The sequence below is a fragment of the Mauremys mutica genome, chromosome 19, assembly GCF_020497125.1.
Source record: "Mauremys mutica isolate MM-2020 ecotype Southern chromosome 19, ASM2049712v1, whole genome shotgun sequence".
NCBI classification, from domain to species: Eukaryota; Metazoa; Chordata; order Testudines; family Geoemydidae; genus Mauremys; species Mauremys mutica.
This window is the reverse complement of record NC_059090.1, coordinates 21,550,204-21,563,667: the sequence shown is the minus strand read 5'-3', so window position 1 is coordinate 21,563,667 and position 13,464 is coordinate 21,550,204. Positions and strand designations below refer to the sequence as shown.

The following is a 13,464-nucleotide window of genomic DNA, read 5'->3' as shown; positions in this document are numbered from 1 at the left end:
TGTGTTGCATATATTTAAAAGTTGCTGTTATCAATGGAACAGTAACAAATCCTGTATGCTTATAGAACATGCACCAGCCAAAAGAATTCAAACTGCATTTATTCTCTATATTCTATGCACACTACAAATCATGTATATATAATATAAAATAGATTCTCCCGTTTAAGAAAATTTGGTTACTTGATATTTGACAAAAATATAGTATTAAAGATTTGTTTTGAAAATACAAACTTTATAAAGTAAAAAACTTCCAGCAGTGGCTGGGTAATTTATATGATAAGCATAAGATGGAGAAAGATTCCTATAGATCTGCAGTGGACCTAAGTGGGGGAAATTCTTATGATTTTCCTCAAAATGTAATGAAAAACAGTTAATGACATAGGTCTAACACATGAAAAAAGAGGGCTCATTTCTCTGAACTATCAGGTTCAGCATTAAAAGGCCTACTCTGAGTCTGATGAGTAGCTCTGCAACTCCCACTCAAGTCCATAGGAGTTGTCGGTGCTCAGCATCCCAAGATCATAGCCCGCATCTGTAGCTGCTGTGTGTGGTAAAGTCATACAAGAATAAATGCAATTTACTATAATTCAGAACACTGCAAACTATTGTAGATGTTCATGTAAAACAATGAGGGAAGTAACTAACTGTGCAGCATTTTCAAATATTTGACCTTTTCTCTGAAGTATTATGAAAAAAAATCAAAATGTTGGATTTTGAACATTAATTCTAAAATTTAAGATTTTTTTAATCTATGAAAAGGCAGTTTTCAATTTATGCTATGTTTTAATAAACTCAAATTTTAAAACATTTGATAGAAGTACTTGAGGGTCTTAGATAATCCTTTACTAATCTTAAACACAGTCCCTTTACCATCCACATTAAACTGCAACACATTAATTCAAATGAATGTACACTGTAAAAAATGTAAAAGTATGACATGTTTTAATAAATCTGTAGATGCATAGAAGTGGCTCCATCCTTCCATTTGTTAACATGGTCTGAAATAACAGTTCTGCAGAGTGGACATGTTTTCTCTCTATTGAACCATAAAGAGATGCATTCTTCACAAAATATGTGCTGTAATGAAAAGAATGACAAGTACTTGACATTTTTTAATGGCAAGAGCACAAAAGATCTAATATTTAAACTGTTTTTCAAATCCATTTAGATTAAAAATCTAGTTACTCTCCTAATAATGAATGGTTCTGCTAAACTATTCTACTTATATAATTGCATATAAAACCAAGCTAAAAATATTAAAATTGCAAACTCAAGCATTCAGATCTTAGGAAATGCCCGAAGTAAGGTTACCTGTGCAATGCTGATTCAGCCCCTCTATGCGTAAGTATTATGATAATATTTAATCACATGATCATATCCTATTTTTTGCAGAGGACCCTTGCCTCATGCAGTGCATGGAATGGATGGGTGATCACTTAATGAGCAGCCATTCAATATTTTGTTTTCTTGTTTGATGAGTGGCCCTATGCCTTATTTCCTGTGCACTATTTGGACTTTGCTCTGAAAACTATTATTATTTTTCTTATAGGCTTTTCTACATCACAGAGGTATTAAGGTATGAGGTATCCACTAATTTGGGGTGACCAATTTGAGACAAGCAGGACCAGATTTTTAAGAGTCCTTCGCATTATACAGCACTTAGTATGTTCAAAGCAAAGCTCTGTGGCAAAGACAGGGATAAAATCAAATTCTTAAGGGCAGAATTTAACTGTTTTACCCATGAGCCCATTGTTTCTATTCCTGCAATCCCCTGCTGCAGTTGCTACGCACCTTCCAACTTCTGCAACAAGTGATGCAGAATCCTACAGATGTTGTTTTTTTTTAAACTACATAACCTTAATTCATCCCCAGAACAGGTGCATCCTGTGCACTCTGAGGCAAGAGGTTCTGTGGAAAAAAAATAGTATGTGATCGTATAATTAAACAATACCACAATGCTTGCACACAAGGGGGGAGGGGGAGGTGGGTCACATCAAGGTTGCACAGACGTTGTGGCATTTCCGAGCAGTGAACCTTTGACTTTGTAACATTAATAGTGTGCTTTTAACATAGAATTTTTCTGGTGTGTTACTTAAAAAAGCAATAAAAAAAAACAAAAAACCCAAATTTCCTCATGTAGCATCATGTAGCAACGGTGACTCCTGGGTTCCATTCCTGGCTTTGGAGGAGTGTGTCCCCTAGTGGGCACAAATTTTGGCCCATTTCCCCACCAAGTGTGGTCCCTTCTGACCTATCCGCTCCTCTTGGTTCCAGTGCCTGTTTATTCCTCACTACTGGCTCCTCACCCAGTTCTGTTCTTGCAGCCCCAGACTCCTCTTCTCAGGCTTTTCACCCTAGTCCCACTCTCCTTCCCCAGCCATTCCCAGCTCCTCCTTATCCTAGTTCCTAATCTAATCTGTGTCTCCCTGCATACACATTACTCATCCCCACTACCTCCCAGTCCCGCTCTTAGTGTCCTTCCACTCCTTGGCCCAGTCTTGGCTCAAACAGTCCCAGTTCTGACTCTCATACTCTAGATCCTCAGATTTGTCTCTCCCTCTCCTCTTTCTCCTGGTCCTACTGGTTCAGTTCCAGTCTCCCCCCTGCCAACCTCCAGTCCCAATCTATCCTCCCACCCTGACACCGTTCTCCTCTCTTCACCACCCCTATGCTCCTTGTGCCAGTCTACTCCCCTTGCAGGTCAAGCTCTTAACCCCCCCTTGCATTCAAATTAGGTGGTTTCATTCTCCATGCTGCCTGGACCGAGAAGGAGGGGCGGGATCACTGAGAGCACAAGAAAGACAGGCTCCCTGCACTCAGTTCAGGTGCCCAGACACAGCCCTGGCTACAGCAACCCTGAGTTGCAATTGCAGGAAAAAGTCCTCCTGCGCCCTGGGCAGATTTTCACAGGGAGCACAACATGTTCATCCCTGTCACAAAGGCAATCCCCTGACACATTTAGAGTTTCTGCTCCAAAGCATAAGGAGCTAGACAGCCGCTAAAAGAAAAAAAAAATTCTGGTGAATTTAACAAATATTTTTTCCTAGCCTCATTTTCGGAAGTGACTGGACTATTTTGGCTGAAATTTTCAAAAAACAAACAAAAATCAGTCTGAAGCAGACACCCAACATGAACCATTTGAGATGAAATTTTCCAAGTTTTGCAAGATAAAAGCAAATGAAAACGGTCATATAATGGGAAATGTTGGGCACCCTTAACCATAGACAGTGCTACCAACCCTACCTGTAACAGCAATTACTGTATTTATTTAAAAAACAAACCAAAAAAAAACAAACCACTGCAAAGCATCAGCAGTATAGCACAGTCAAGTGAGAACAAGTTGATAGCTTTTTCTACCCCAAATCTGTCTTCAAAAATAGTGTCTTCAAATCTCCTAAGAAACATAGGAATTGCCATATTAAATCAGACTCACGGTCCATCTAGTCCAGTATGTTGTCTCTGACTGCAGTCAGCACTAGATGCTTTAGGGGAAGGTACAAAAAAACCTCCTAATCCATAGTAGTTAGATATTTCTTTAGTCTTTGAAGCATGCAATTTAAACTCTTCCAAAATTTGTTAGCATCAATGCTGTATATTCTTTTATCCATCTAAGTGTCCAATCCCTTGTTGAATACTTGCTAGTATTAAACAACTGGTCACATACAATATAGTACTGACAGCTGCTGTCTTTAGCGTATAATATTTCAAACATTAAAAAAAAAAGTTGCAGGCAAATACACGCAAGCTAGCAAGACTTACAGTACTCTTCCAGCAAAAGGGAGTTTCCCATTCACAAGCATCTACAAGTTTTTCCATAAAGCTGTTGCTATTATCCAACTGACACTGTCACCATCAGCTTGAGTCACAAAGTTTCAGAACCAGAGCCTCCCACATTGTGATTCTCCAATTCAAAAATCTCTTTAGAATTACCTGGCAGATGAGAAGAATAGGCTTTTGAAATTCAGCTTGGCATATTGAACAAATATCATCTGCTTCAGAACACTGTCTCTTGCTAGCTGTCACTCCATAGTGCTGTTAAAAAAAAAAAAAAAGAGATTTTGCAGCACGTTAAGATCCAGAAAAAGATAAGGAAGACTGAAAGGATGTGGTTAGAGGGGAAACAATTAAATCCCTGGGGCAACAGGATGTTAAGTGTTTCAATCCTTAGGATGCTACATTGACACATACATGCTCCAGGGCAAGGTGGTATTTGGGTATAATCTACTGAGCACACTATGTGGGGACTTCAAAAGTAATTTGCTAAAATGGTGGCCTTTCTTCAGCAAAGTTCTGTCATGGGCTGTTACACATTGACCAGAATGGAAACACATCACTTACTGTTAAGAGAGTATTGCTTACACAGACAGCATAAGATATTTTAGTATTCATCTAATTAAATGTCAAAAATACTCATTCTGGTACATGCACAGCAGGCTCTAGATTAAATTACAATACATTTTATCAACCACCCACTATTCTAGAAAAAGGATCATTTTTTATTTTGAATGGAATATCTGTTTATTCATTTATTTTGCCAAAATCTGGGTCTCACTCTTGTATATTTCAGTTAGTTGCTAATGGGTAAAGGTTTGCTACTTTGTTCTTGCAGATGTGAGTCAAACAAATACTTTGCCCATCTTTAAAATATAATCTTTATATCATACTTTATTTACATGGTATTCAAATAGTTTACCTCAAGATGCTGCTTACACAATAAAAAAACTGATCACTTTTAAAGTGACTTCAGGTTGGCCCATGATCGTGAAGCTGAGAAATTAAATTTTACAGTGCAAGAAACTGTAAGAAGGGAACAAACAGTGGGATTACTTTGAAAGTTGAACTCCATGTAACTAAAAGAACATAATGTGATCAACTAGTACACAGGAAAAAGCTATCTTCAAGAAGAATCATTTTTGTAGAAGCCACATTTGTCATTTTGTTGTTACAGAGAATCCAATACTCACTGGTCGTGTACAAAATATCCGCAAAACCTGTCTAAAGCTTCTCAGATGTCCAAAAAGGCTCAAAAGCTGAAATTGAGAAAAGAAAAACAAAATTATGCTTAATATTTATTTCCAAGAAGTAGATTTTCAAACTTTGTGCAGATTTTGAAGTGAAGAACCTCAGTGCTAGAATTCTGTGCAACACTTTGCACACTTAGCCTTCAGTGTTTTACTTTTAGTCTGGTAATGAAACAATTGTAGGTGGGACTAGGTAGCTCTACTTATTACTGAGTTGCCCAACACTTCCCCTTTTTAAAACCATGCTTTCGGTTGCTTATAAACTTTGCCAAATTTTAACTGTTAAGTCTGAAATTTTCCATGCTGGGTGTCTGCCTCAGGCTGAACTCTTGTGCAAAATTTCAACCAAAATGGTTGAGCAGTTCCAAAAATGATACTACGGTAAAATATATTGTTTTGCTCATGTTACAAAAATTGTGGTAACTTTTTTTTTTTTGAGATGCTCTTGAACCCTCATGTTTTGGAGCTAATATCTCAGAAGAGTCTGTCCTCACTGGAAAAAAATAGTAAGCAATCATGTAATTAAAGACTGTACCATAGTGCATACACACAAGGGGGCTAAGTTAAGGTGGCACAGGCAACTTTATATCTAGCATTACCTAACTTGTGAGTACTTAACTTTGCAATCAATTTTTTTAACAATCTTTTAATTTTGCATGTGTATAGTAAACAATACAACACAGCTGCTGTGTTATATATAAATTGTACCAAACCAAGATAGTTGTGGATATGCCTCGGATAAGCACAGAGTGGGATAGTGTCAAACGGACAAAAGGGAGTTAGGTACCCGACTACACTGAAAGTCAATGGGAGTTGATACCCAACTTCCCTTTGTGATGGGGAGGTTTTAAGCCATGTTGAGGAGAAACATATTAAGCTGACAAGTTAAAATAGTGGAATGGAAGCCCAAAGCAACAACTTTACATAATGCAAGATTTTCCAAAAGGAGATGGTTTCGTTAACTGGAATTCTGCCTATCTCCCTTGGCAATTTGTTTACATACTGCCTACAAGAAGTCTACAGTAACAGTTAAGACTTATTTGGTGCATTACTCTGCATTCTGTCCACAAGTTCTTAATATTTTTTTCCACTCTAGTTCAAGTTTGGTCTTACTTTGGAAGCCACTTATGAGTTTGACAAAAGCGACCTCAATTTGATGTAACCATTCTATTTAGAAATTTATATTGTCAGTACAAAGGCACATAGGCACTCTATAGCAAAATTACAAAAAAACAAATAGAATAACAGAAGTCTCTAATTAACCAAAAATCCCAAAGACCCACCAACCTGATTCCCTATTAATACAAAGGCCACTCAAAAACACAATAGGGCCATGAAGTTGCCAAACTCAGGCTCCGGCAGATCTCCCAGATGCAGCAGGAAACAGAGGGTCAGGCCACCATCCTGAGAATGCCCTAGTGCTTGCTGTGTTAAAGTGAAATTCAGAACCTGAACTCTCCAACAGTGAGAGCAACCCAGTGGATCTTAGCTTAAAGGACACAAAACATATGTAGCCATCCTGGCATTAACAACTAGTTCAGACAGAATTCCTACTCTCACACTCAGCTGTGGCAAGCAATTTTTGGACTGTGTAAAACATCATTAGTTTTCTAATCATCCTTCAAAGGGAGGGTGAATAGATTTAGTGCCTGACCTAGCAAATTTTTATATTGATTCTGGAAGGCTGTATTAAACCAGCAAGTCAGTTCAAACTCTGGGGAATATTTCAGAACAAATTCATTTGTATGTCTACATCTCTTCTATAGTAATTACTGCAGTATCATCTTAGTACATTAAAATACAGAGGAAGATAACGTTTACATACTTTTAGGATGAAATAGAGTAGACCCAGCAATACTCCAAGACTCCGCCCCAGTACATTGTCCAGCTCCCTATAGCCAATAAGATAACGAAACCAAATTGGTATGGGGACAAATGTACGGTAATACTGGCAGAATTCTTCTAACAGCATATACCAGTAGCCCTAGGAACAACAAGAGGAATATTTAAAAATACATTTAAAACACAGATAATTTAAAGTTAATGCATCTTTTCTATACATGTACTCTCTTTTTAATATTTATCCCTCATTATATGTTAACTAGTGTCTCAACAGATCTGAAATACTGTTTGGAAACTTGAGTCATTAAAATCCCATACATGTATGAGTTACAAAACTGCACGGTGTTACATTAAACTCCTTAAAAATGGGGCCAAGATCATGATTTTAAAAAAGATGTTTTATCATGGGTTAATTCACTAACACTTCACCAATTAGAGTTAGGTGTCAAGACAAACAACAAAACGGATGATCTTTGGCAAGTCGCTAGTTGTGCAGTTGTTTTATGATCGTTGACAAATGTCAACTAGCAGGCTCTGCTCAAGAGAAGGCCAGAAAAACCAAGGTACATAAGATCACAATAGGAGTGCCTCTGCCAAGTGCCTACCTACTTACCAGTGTTATCAGTCTTGCTTTCATAAGCATTAAAAAAGGGAAAAAGTTACAAGAAAAATCCAAACATAAAGATCAATTTTCTGTTAAAAATTGTCTGCATATATAATGCTGAGAAAAACGGGGGTTAAGAAAAGGCCTGATCAACTATCATTAATCAGAACTCCACGTTAATCCACGTTAATCAGAACTCCATTTGCCTCCCCCACAAGTTACTCTGTATTCTTTAAAGGCTCCCTTTTAAAACAGTTTTGCAATCAATTTATAAGCACCTAGAGGACAATACAATAAGGAATAACCATCATGAATTTGTCAAGAACAAATCATGCCAAACCAACCTAATCTCTTTCTTTAAAAGAGTTACTGGGCCTGTTGGTTAGGGGACAGCAGTAGGTGTGACATAACTTGATTTTAGTAAGGCTTTTGATGCAGTCTCACATGACATTCTCATAACCAAACTAGGGAAATGCGGTCTAGATTAAATTACTATAAAACGGGTGCACAAGTAGCTGAAAGACCATTCTCAAAAAATAGTTGACAATGTTTTTTCCCTTCCCCTGCATCAACAGATAATGCGCAGAGCTTTAATTAAGAAAGATGTTCCTCTAGGTGGGATTCATGACTGGATGATTGTACTGTAAAAGGAACTTCATGCTAAAGCTAAGTATAGATTATTTTCTTACCTTGGATTTAAAAGACATCATAAAAGAAGGCACCAAGAGAATAAAGCATTTGAAGCCCATGAAGAGGAATTTCAGAATAAAGTCTGTGATTCCCACGATCCAAAGTACCTCCCAGAAGTTCATAAAATCCACAGTAGGTTTTAAAAAGATTAAGCTACAAAAAGAAATATCTAAAATTACAAGGGTACACTCTCCAGAGGTACACACCATGAATGGATATTACCGTACGGTTTCATTTAAAATGGTACTTATTTTAGAAAAAGCATGTTTAGATAGTGTAATGTTTTCCTCTAGAAGGAGTGGGAAAGAGAGATCTTTTCTCATCCATGAAGAGCTCCCCATTTCGAATCCACTTTACATCTGCATTGTAACCTTCATCCTGCCATACAGGTACTTGCTCCCTTTCCCATTCTGCCAATGTTGCCCCTTAGTTAGCAGGGTTGTTGTAAACTAGTGAGAGAAGAAACTTAGACACATGCCCTGCTAGAAACTCATGGCACTGTATCCCCAGTACTCCCACACCAAGGGGTAACAGGGCTGAGAATCAAACCCAAGCTGTGCCAGTGAACCCCAGACATAGGGCCTAATCTTGCAAACCCTTCTTCACATGAGTGTTTTGCAGTAAGGCTTTGCAGGACTGTTAAGAGAAGCCAACTTCTTGATTCTCTTAAAAAAAAAAAAATGCCAGGAGCAAAGATGAGGTTTTCACAAGAAATGACATTTCATTTAAAAAGTGACTAATATAACACAGATGTTCTGCTAATTACCTGTAATAAAGTGACTGAGAGTGAAAGGTATAATACAAGAGGAGAGATGACCCGGTTAGGAATATCAGTACCCAAGCACATTGAAACTTGGAGCACCTTTCCTGTAAGATACACATTAAAAATGTAATAGTTGTCTGTTACTTTGATTTTTTTTTTAAGTCTCAAGTTAATTTATTTCACACTCAATAAAACTAGAACTGCAGTATTTGAACACAGTCACTAGAACAAGATGCTGCTATGTTACTTTAGACCAGGAAGAAGAAGTGCAAGGGCAGATCATTGTGCTCACACAGATCTCCATGCACTTTAATGGGGTGAACGCCCAAGCAGTAACACTTCTTAAGGAAATGTTTTTGTTTTTTGTTAAATGTTTTTTATATGTCTAATGTTTATATATATACTCAACTGCTTTTCTAAGTAATAACATTCTCAATAACCCCTGTGCCCTCATAACAGATACTCTGCATATGAAATGGTAGTCTTAACAGTTTTTAAAATACAGCTAAGAATTTGTGTCTCATAACGGCAGAAGCATTGTCAGACATTTTCATATGGAAAGTCAGAAAAAGAGATTGTACCAATATTTTATTTTAAATTTGCAAAGTATGCTTCTCTGACAAGTGCTAAGTCAGGCTTAGAAGTGTGTACATTTTATTGATAGCTAAAACATTTACATCTCAAAAATCCTATGATATTTATCTGTTTTGTTTACTAAATTAATATAAGATCATTTCACATTTCTCTCAAAAACTGATGCATGGAAAGTCTTGGGTAATAGTTAACGTAAAAACACTTCAACTTCATTGCAACAGGCAATACTTACTCTTAGAAAAACCTGATTTACAATGCTTTTGTTTGCATACATAAAAGTTGTTAGCAGCCCAATTCCAAGAGAAATGCCTATTAGGAAAAATGGGTCCGTTATATGGAGGAAAATAAGAAACTGGATTAAAATAAAATAAGAGCAAAATAAGTGCACTTCTAGCAAGTACTTGCAATAACATAATACAATTTTAACAGCTCAGGCAATCAAGCTAAAATAATTAAGCTACATTATATATGCTAACAAAAGAAAAACAGATAAGTGATTGAAATCTCTTTTAGGAAATTTCTCCTTCCAATGAAGAAATCAAATTAAAATAAAGCTAAAAGTAAATCAAATTATACTTCAGGCACGCTCATAAGCAGGATTGAATGCAGGAAAAAAGGGCTGGTTCCCTCATACCATACTGTGTTATACTCTACCGATTATATGCTGCATGGTCAGTTTGATACACAGAATCAAGATGTATGGAAGACTTTTGTGCAGCCACTGGAAGAGATATCTGAGCTCAGAGATGGAGCTTCCACTCTGTTCCTCTGAATCTAAGGTGGAATCTTCGGGCCCCCTCGCTTCACTGTGGGAGTGGCCATGTGAACGGCCCTGGGAACCTGACCGTATGTCCCTGAAACTGTGGTTTTCCCCAGCTTCTCCCAAGGCAGAGCTTAGCTGGATGTGAACATCTCCACTACGGTGGCAAGAGCCTTCTCCTGGCAGCCCTGCTATATGGGCACTCTGAGAGGACGAGGGAACATCACCACTTCCTGGGGCATTGTGGAGATGACTGCAATTTGATTGCATGGCGTTGAATTGATCTCTCTCTGGTCCAGATTCTTTTGTCTCACTGCTATGTCTCCTAAAGGGGAGGAAAAAGCCATGTTTAAAGGAGCAGTGTTCCATTTAGTTAGGAAAATAGAATTGTCTCTCTGAAATGCACAGCCTTTTGGCCATCCTGATGATCATTCAGTGATGTATACTGTAACCCTCAATGGGCTGCCAAACATACAGTCTGGAACAGCCAAAGCTACACTGAAAATTAGAAAGCACCCAGCTGAATAGGAGGAGACAGGCACTAGCTTGTGTAGCAGAAATTTTAACATGATATACAAGTTTACAGAAAAAGGCTGGAAACCATCATGAGATTATAGAAGGAAATAATAAAGGTGGGGGATGGGAACTGCACAATTAAGCATCCATAAAATGGCATATATTTAGACACAGACAAGTCTAATCAAAATCCAGTGAGTACTGAAAACTGAGAGCCATTATGGGATTACCAAACGAGATTATCCTGTCTGGGGAAGTGAGTGGAACCAGGTTAATCCACTTTTTAAAAGGCACTGGGAAGACCTTGCACCATATGGGGGCTTTGCATAGGCAATATAATCCTGGGAGGGAGAAGAAAGCAGGAAATAAAGAGCTAATATGTGGGACTGGGTTAGGGTTGGTAGAGAATCTAGCTCCAAAGGAAATTGCAGACAGTAAAGAGTGGTCTAATGGTTAGAGCAAGAGATCTGGGTTTTATTCCCAGTGCTGTCATTTACTCACTGTGTCCCTTGGCAATTCATTTCACTTCTGTGCCTCAGTCTCCCCATCTGTCAAATGGGTATAATAGTTCTTATATATGTCCCAAGAATGGTGTATTGTTTCATTAGATATTCTTTGGAAATTGTTTTGAGATTACTGGATTAAGATAGCACAGAAGTGCAAAGTATTTTTACAGTATTTATCTGGTAGCAAACACTACAGTTGTGGTTTAGTTGGGATTTTCATTATAAACCCTTTTCAGTTGCTCATCATTTTCTCAAAAATGTTTCTTTTGCTGGACATGTAGGGAAGTTTGAGTAAAATCTATTGACCTATTTTTCAGTTATGCAAGCTATGAAAAACGTACAATCTGAATTGCAAGAAAACCTCAATATGCTATTTGTGCACATATCTACATTAGCAAAGACTTAACATTTGAAACAAAACTAGATTCTGCTAATTTGTAAAAAAAAAAAATTGGGGGTATTAGCATTTAAGAAAAACTGCATGCACAGTAAAACTTCTCACTAACATTCAGAGCTATTATGGATACATTATCTGTTGTCCTACGATCATATTGTAGGCCTCAGTCTTGCAAAAACTCATGTACTGTCCTTAGTGTGTGTGTGAGTAATCAAATAAGCTGAAGTCAACAAGACCACTGAGTGTATGAATAAAGTTTCTCATGCGTAGTTTGCAGGATCAGGCCTTTAATATTTATGTTGCTAAAACTGATCAATGTAATTAGCATTCTTGATTTGGTGGTTTCTGACCTGCTCCTGCAAAAACTACAGGACAAAGTAGTTCCTATATTGTAATGAATTCCATTGTTTTAATGGACCACTACGTTTAGTAGTAAGGCTTTGCAGAATCAGCCCATGGCAGTTTACCTGTTTAGAGAACTTTAAAAATAACTGCATTTATTATTAAATCATACTATAAAACACACAGAATGCATAATATGGCTGAGTTAATGTTACTATGAGAATTCTTTTCACTTTCTAATTTAATAGCACCCTAATATTACATATATATATTAGCAAACATTTTGTATTTTAATTAATAGATCTTAAATCTACTCTCTGAACACTGACCAAAACATATTTTTTTAAAATTCCCTTTAATTGTACTTTTTCAATATGTCAGATCCTCCTACCAAGGCCTGAGTTTATGGGATGCTCCCAGGTTTATCAGAAATGGGGTCCTGCAACCAGGTTCTGAAGCCACCTGTCTAGCCTGCAAAATATCTATCTGTCACAGTGTGGTGATGACCCAACACAGCATCCTGACCTGACCCAAACACATCAGAATGTCACCCTGCTGCTCTGGGATGGCACCACTGCTGAGTTCCTCCCAAGGCAAAGACACTGATGCCAGGTAAATATTGTCCTGAACAAAAGAGCACCCAGAGGAGCGCCAATCCCCGCTTTCCCTTCCCAGCAGGGACAGAGAGGGGGTGACATACACACCCTCCTGTGCCAAACTAGGTGAACGTGGGTGGGCAGCACCAGTCAGTGAGAGGTAAATGCCCCCTTTCATCTCCACCCAGGGGTGGGAGTGGGGCAGACAGTAAGGGGCTAATTCCCCTTCCACCTTCCTCCCCTAGCAAGGGGGCAGGGGGAGAGAGGGCAGACAGGGATGGGGCAAATGCCCCCCCCTTCCATTTGCACGGAGAGTGGGGGGCAAATCCCCCCCCCATTGAACTGTGAGAGGCAACACCCGCCCCTTTCCATTCCCCCCTCCTGGCACTAGACAGCGAGGGCCCAGTCCCCGTTGACACGGCCCGAGGGCAGAACCCGGGGCAGATCCGCCGCAGCGCAGGTAATGGGCGGAGCCAGAGGGGCAAATCACCCCGGCCCCGCAGCCTTACCTCTCATAACGCGGCCGGGGCGCCGTGCCCAGCCCTGCTGCCCGGGCCGCGGCCTCCCAGGGCCTCCATCGCCGACGCCTGGGCTAAATTGAGGGCGGGGGAAGAAGCAGCGGCAACTACCGGCTGTGGGAAGAGGAGGAGCTGGGGAGGAGGAGGAGGAGGAAGGCCCGGAGCTGTTTGTCACCATAGCAACAAGGCTCAGGCGCTGCGTCCAGCGAGCACCGCGCCCGCGGGGGAGGCAGCTGGTGAGGAGGGGGCCAGGGGGAGTTGTGGGGCGAGCCGTGAGGGGCCGGGGGGCGCTGGGGGTCAGGGGTTGCGAAGAGG

General features: G+C 39.3%; 2 protein-coding genes across 4 annotated transcripts in view; one reads left to right on the top strand and one right to left on the bottom strand.

The window, feature by feature from the left end:
* Window positions 1-720: 720 nt before the first annotated feature.
* Window positions 721-13,315, bottom strand: RNFT1 (ring finger protein, transmembrane 1). 2 transcript variants are annotated; one of them, XM_044993628.1, is made up of 10 exons: window positions 13,141-13,315; window positions 11,292-11,338; window positions 10,169-10,599; window positions 9,747-9,823; window positions 8,924-9,024; window positions 8,157-8,310; window positions 6,847-7,005; window positions 4,965-5,030; window positions 3,931-4,032; window positions 721-1,077 (listed from the first exon to the last, which is right to left on the bottom strand). In XM_044993628.1, the coding sequence occupies exons 2-10, from the start codon at window positions 11,336-11,338 to the stop codon at window positions 943-945; spliced, it is 1,272 nt and encodes a 423-aa protein (XP_044849563.1). In that variant the 5' UTR covers window positions 13,141-13,315; the 3' UTR covers window positions 721-942. The 2 variants fall into 2 exon arrangements, with proteins under 2 accessions (XP_044849563.1, XP_044849564.1); XM_044993629.1 differs by lacking the exon at window positions 11,292-11,338.
* The window catches only part of LOC123352989, an 86,474-nt gene continuing 86,184 nt past the window's right edge, over window positions 13,175-13,464 (top strand). For both annotated transcript variants that reach the window (XM_044993625.1, XM_044993623.1), the window contains exon 1: window positions 13,175-13,385. The gene's annotated coding sequence lies outside the window, so the exon portion shown is untranslated. The remainder of the gene's footprint in view (window positions 13,386-13,464) is intronic.

What these genes read in the sequence shown, in the direction of transcription:
- RNFT1 (XM_044993628.1), bottom strand. Translation starts at nt 11,338, where the DNA reads ATGGGGAGACTGAGGCACAGAAGTGAAATGAATTGCCAAGGGACACA. An exon ending in TGATGTCTTTTAAATCCAAG is followed by an intron (nt 7,006 to 8,156) that starts GTAAGAAAATAA and finishes TGTTGTTCCTAG; the next exon opens with GGCTACTGGTATATGCTGTT. An exon ending in GGATATTTTGTACACGACCA is followed by an intron (nt 4,033 to 4,964) that starts GTGAGTATTGGA and finishes TTTTTTTAACAG; the next exon opens with CACTATGGAGTGACAGCTAG.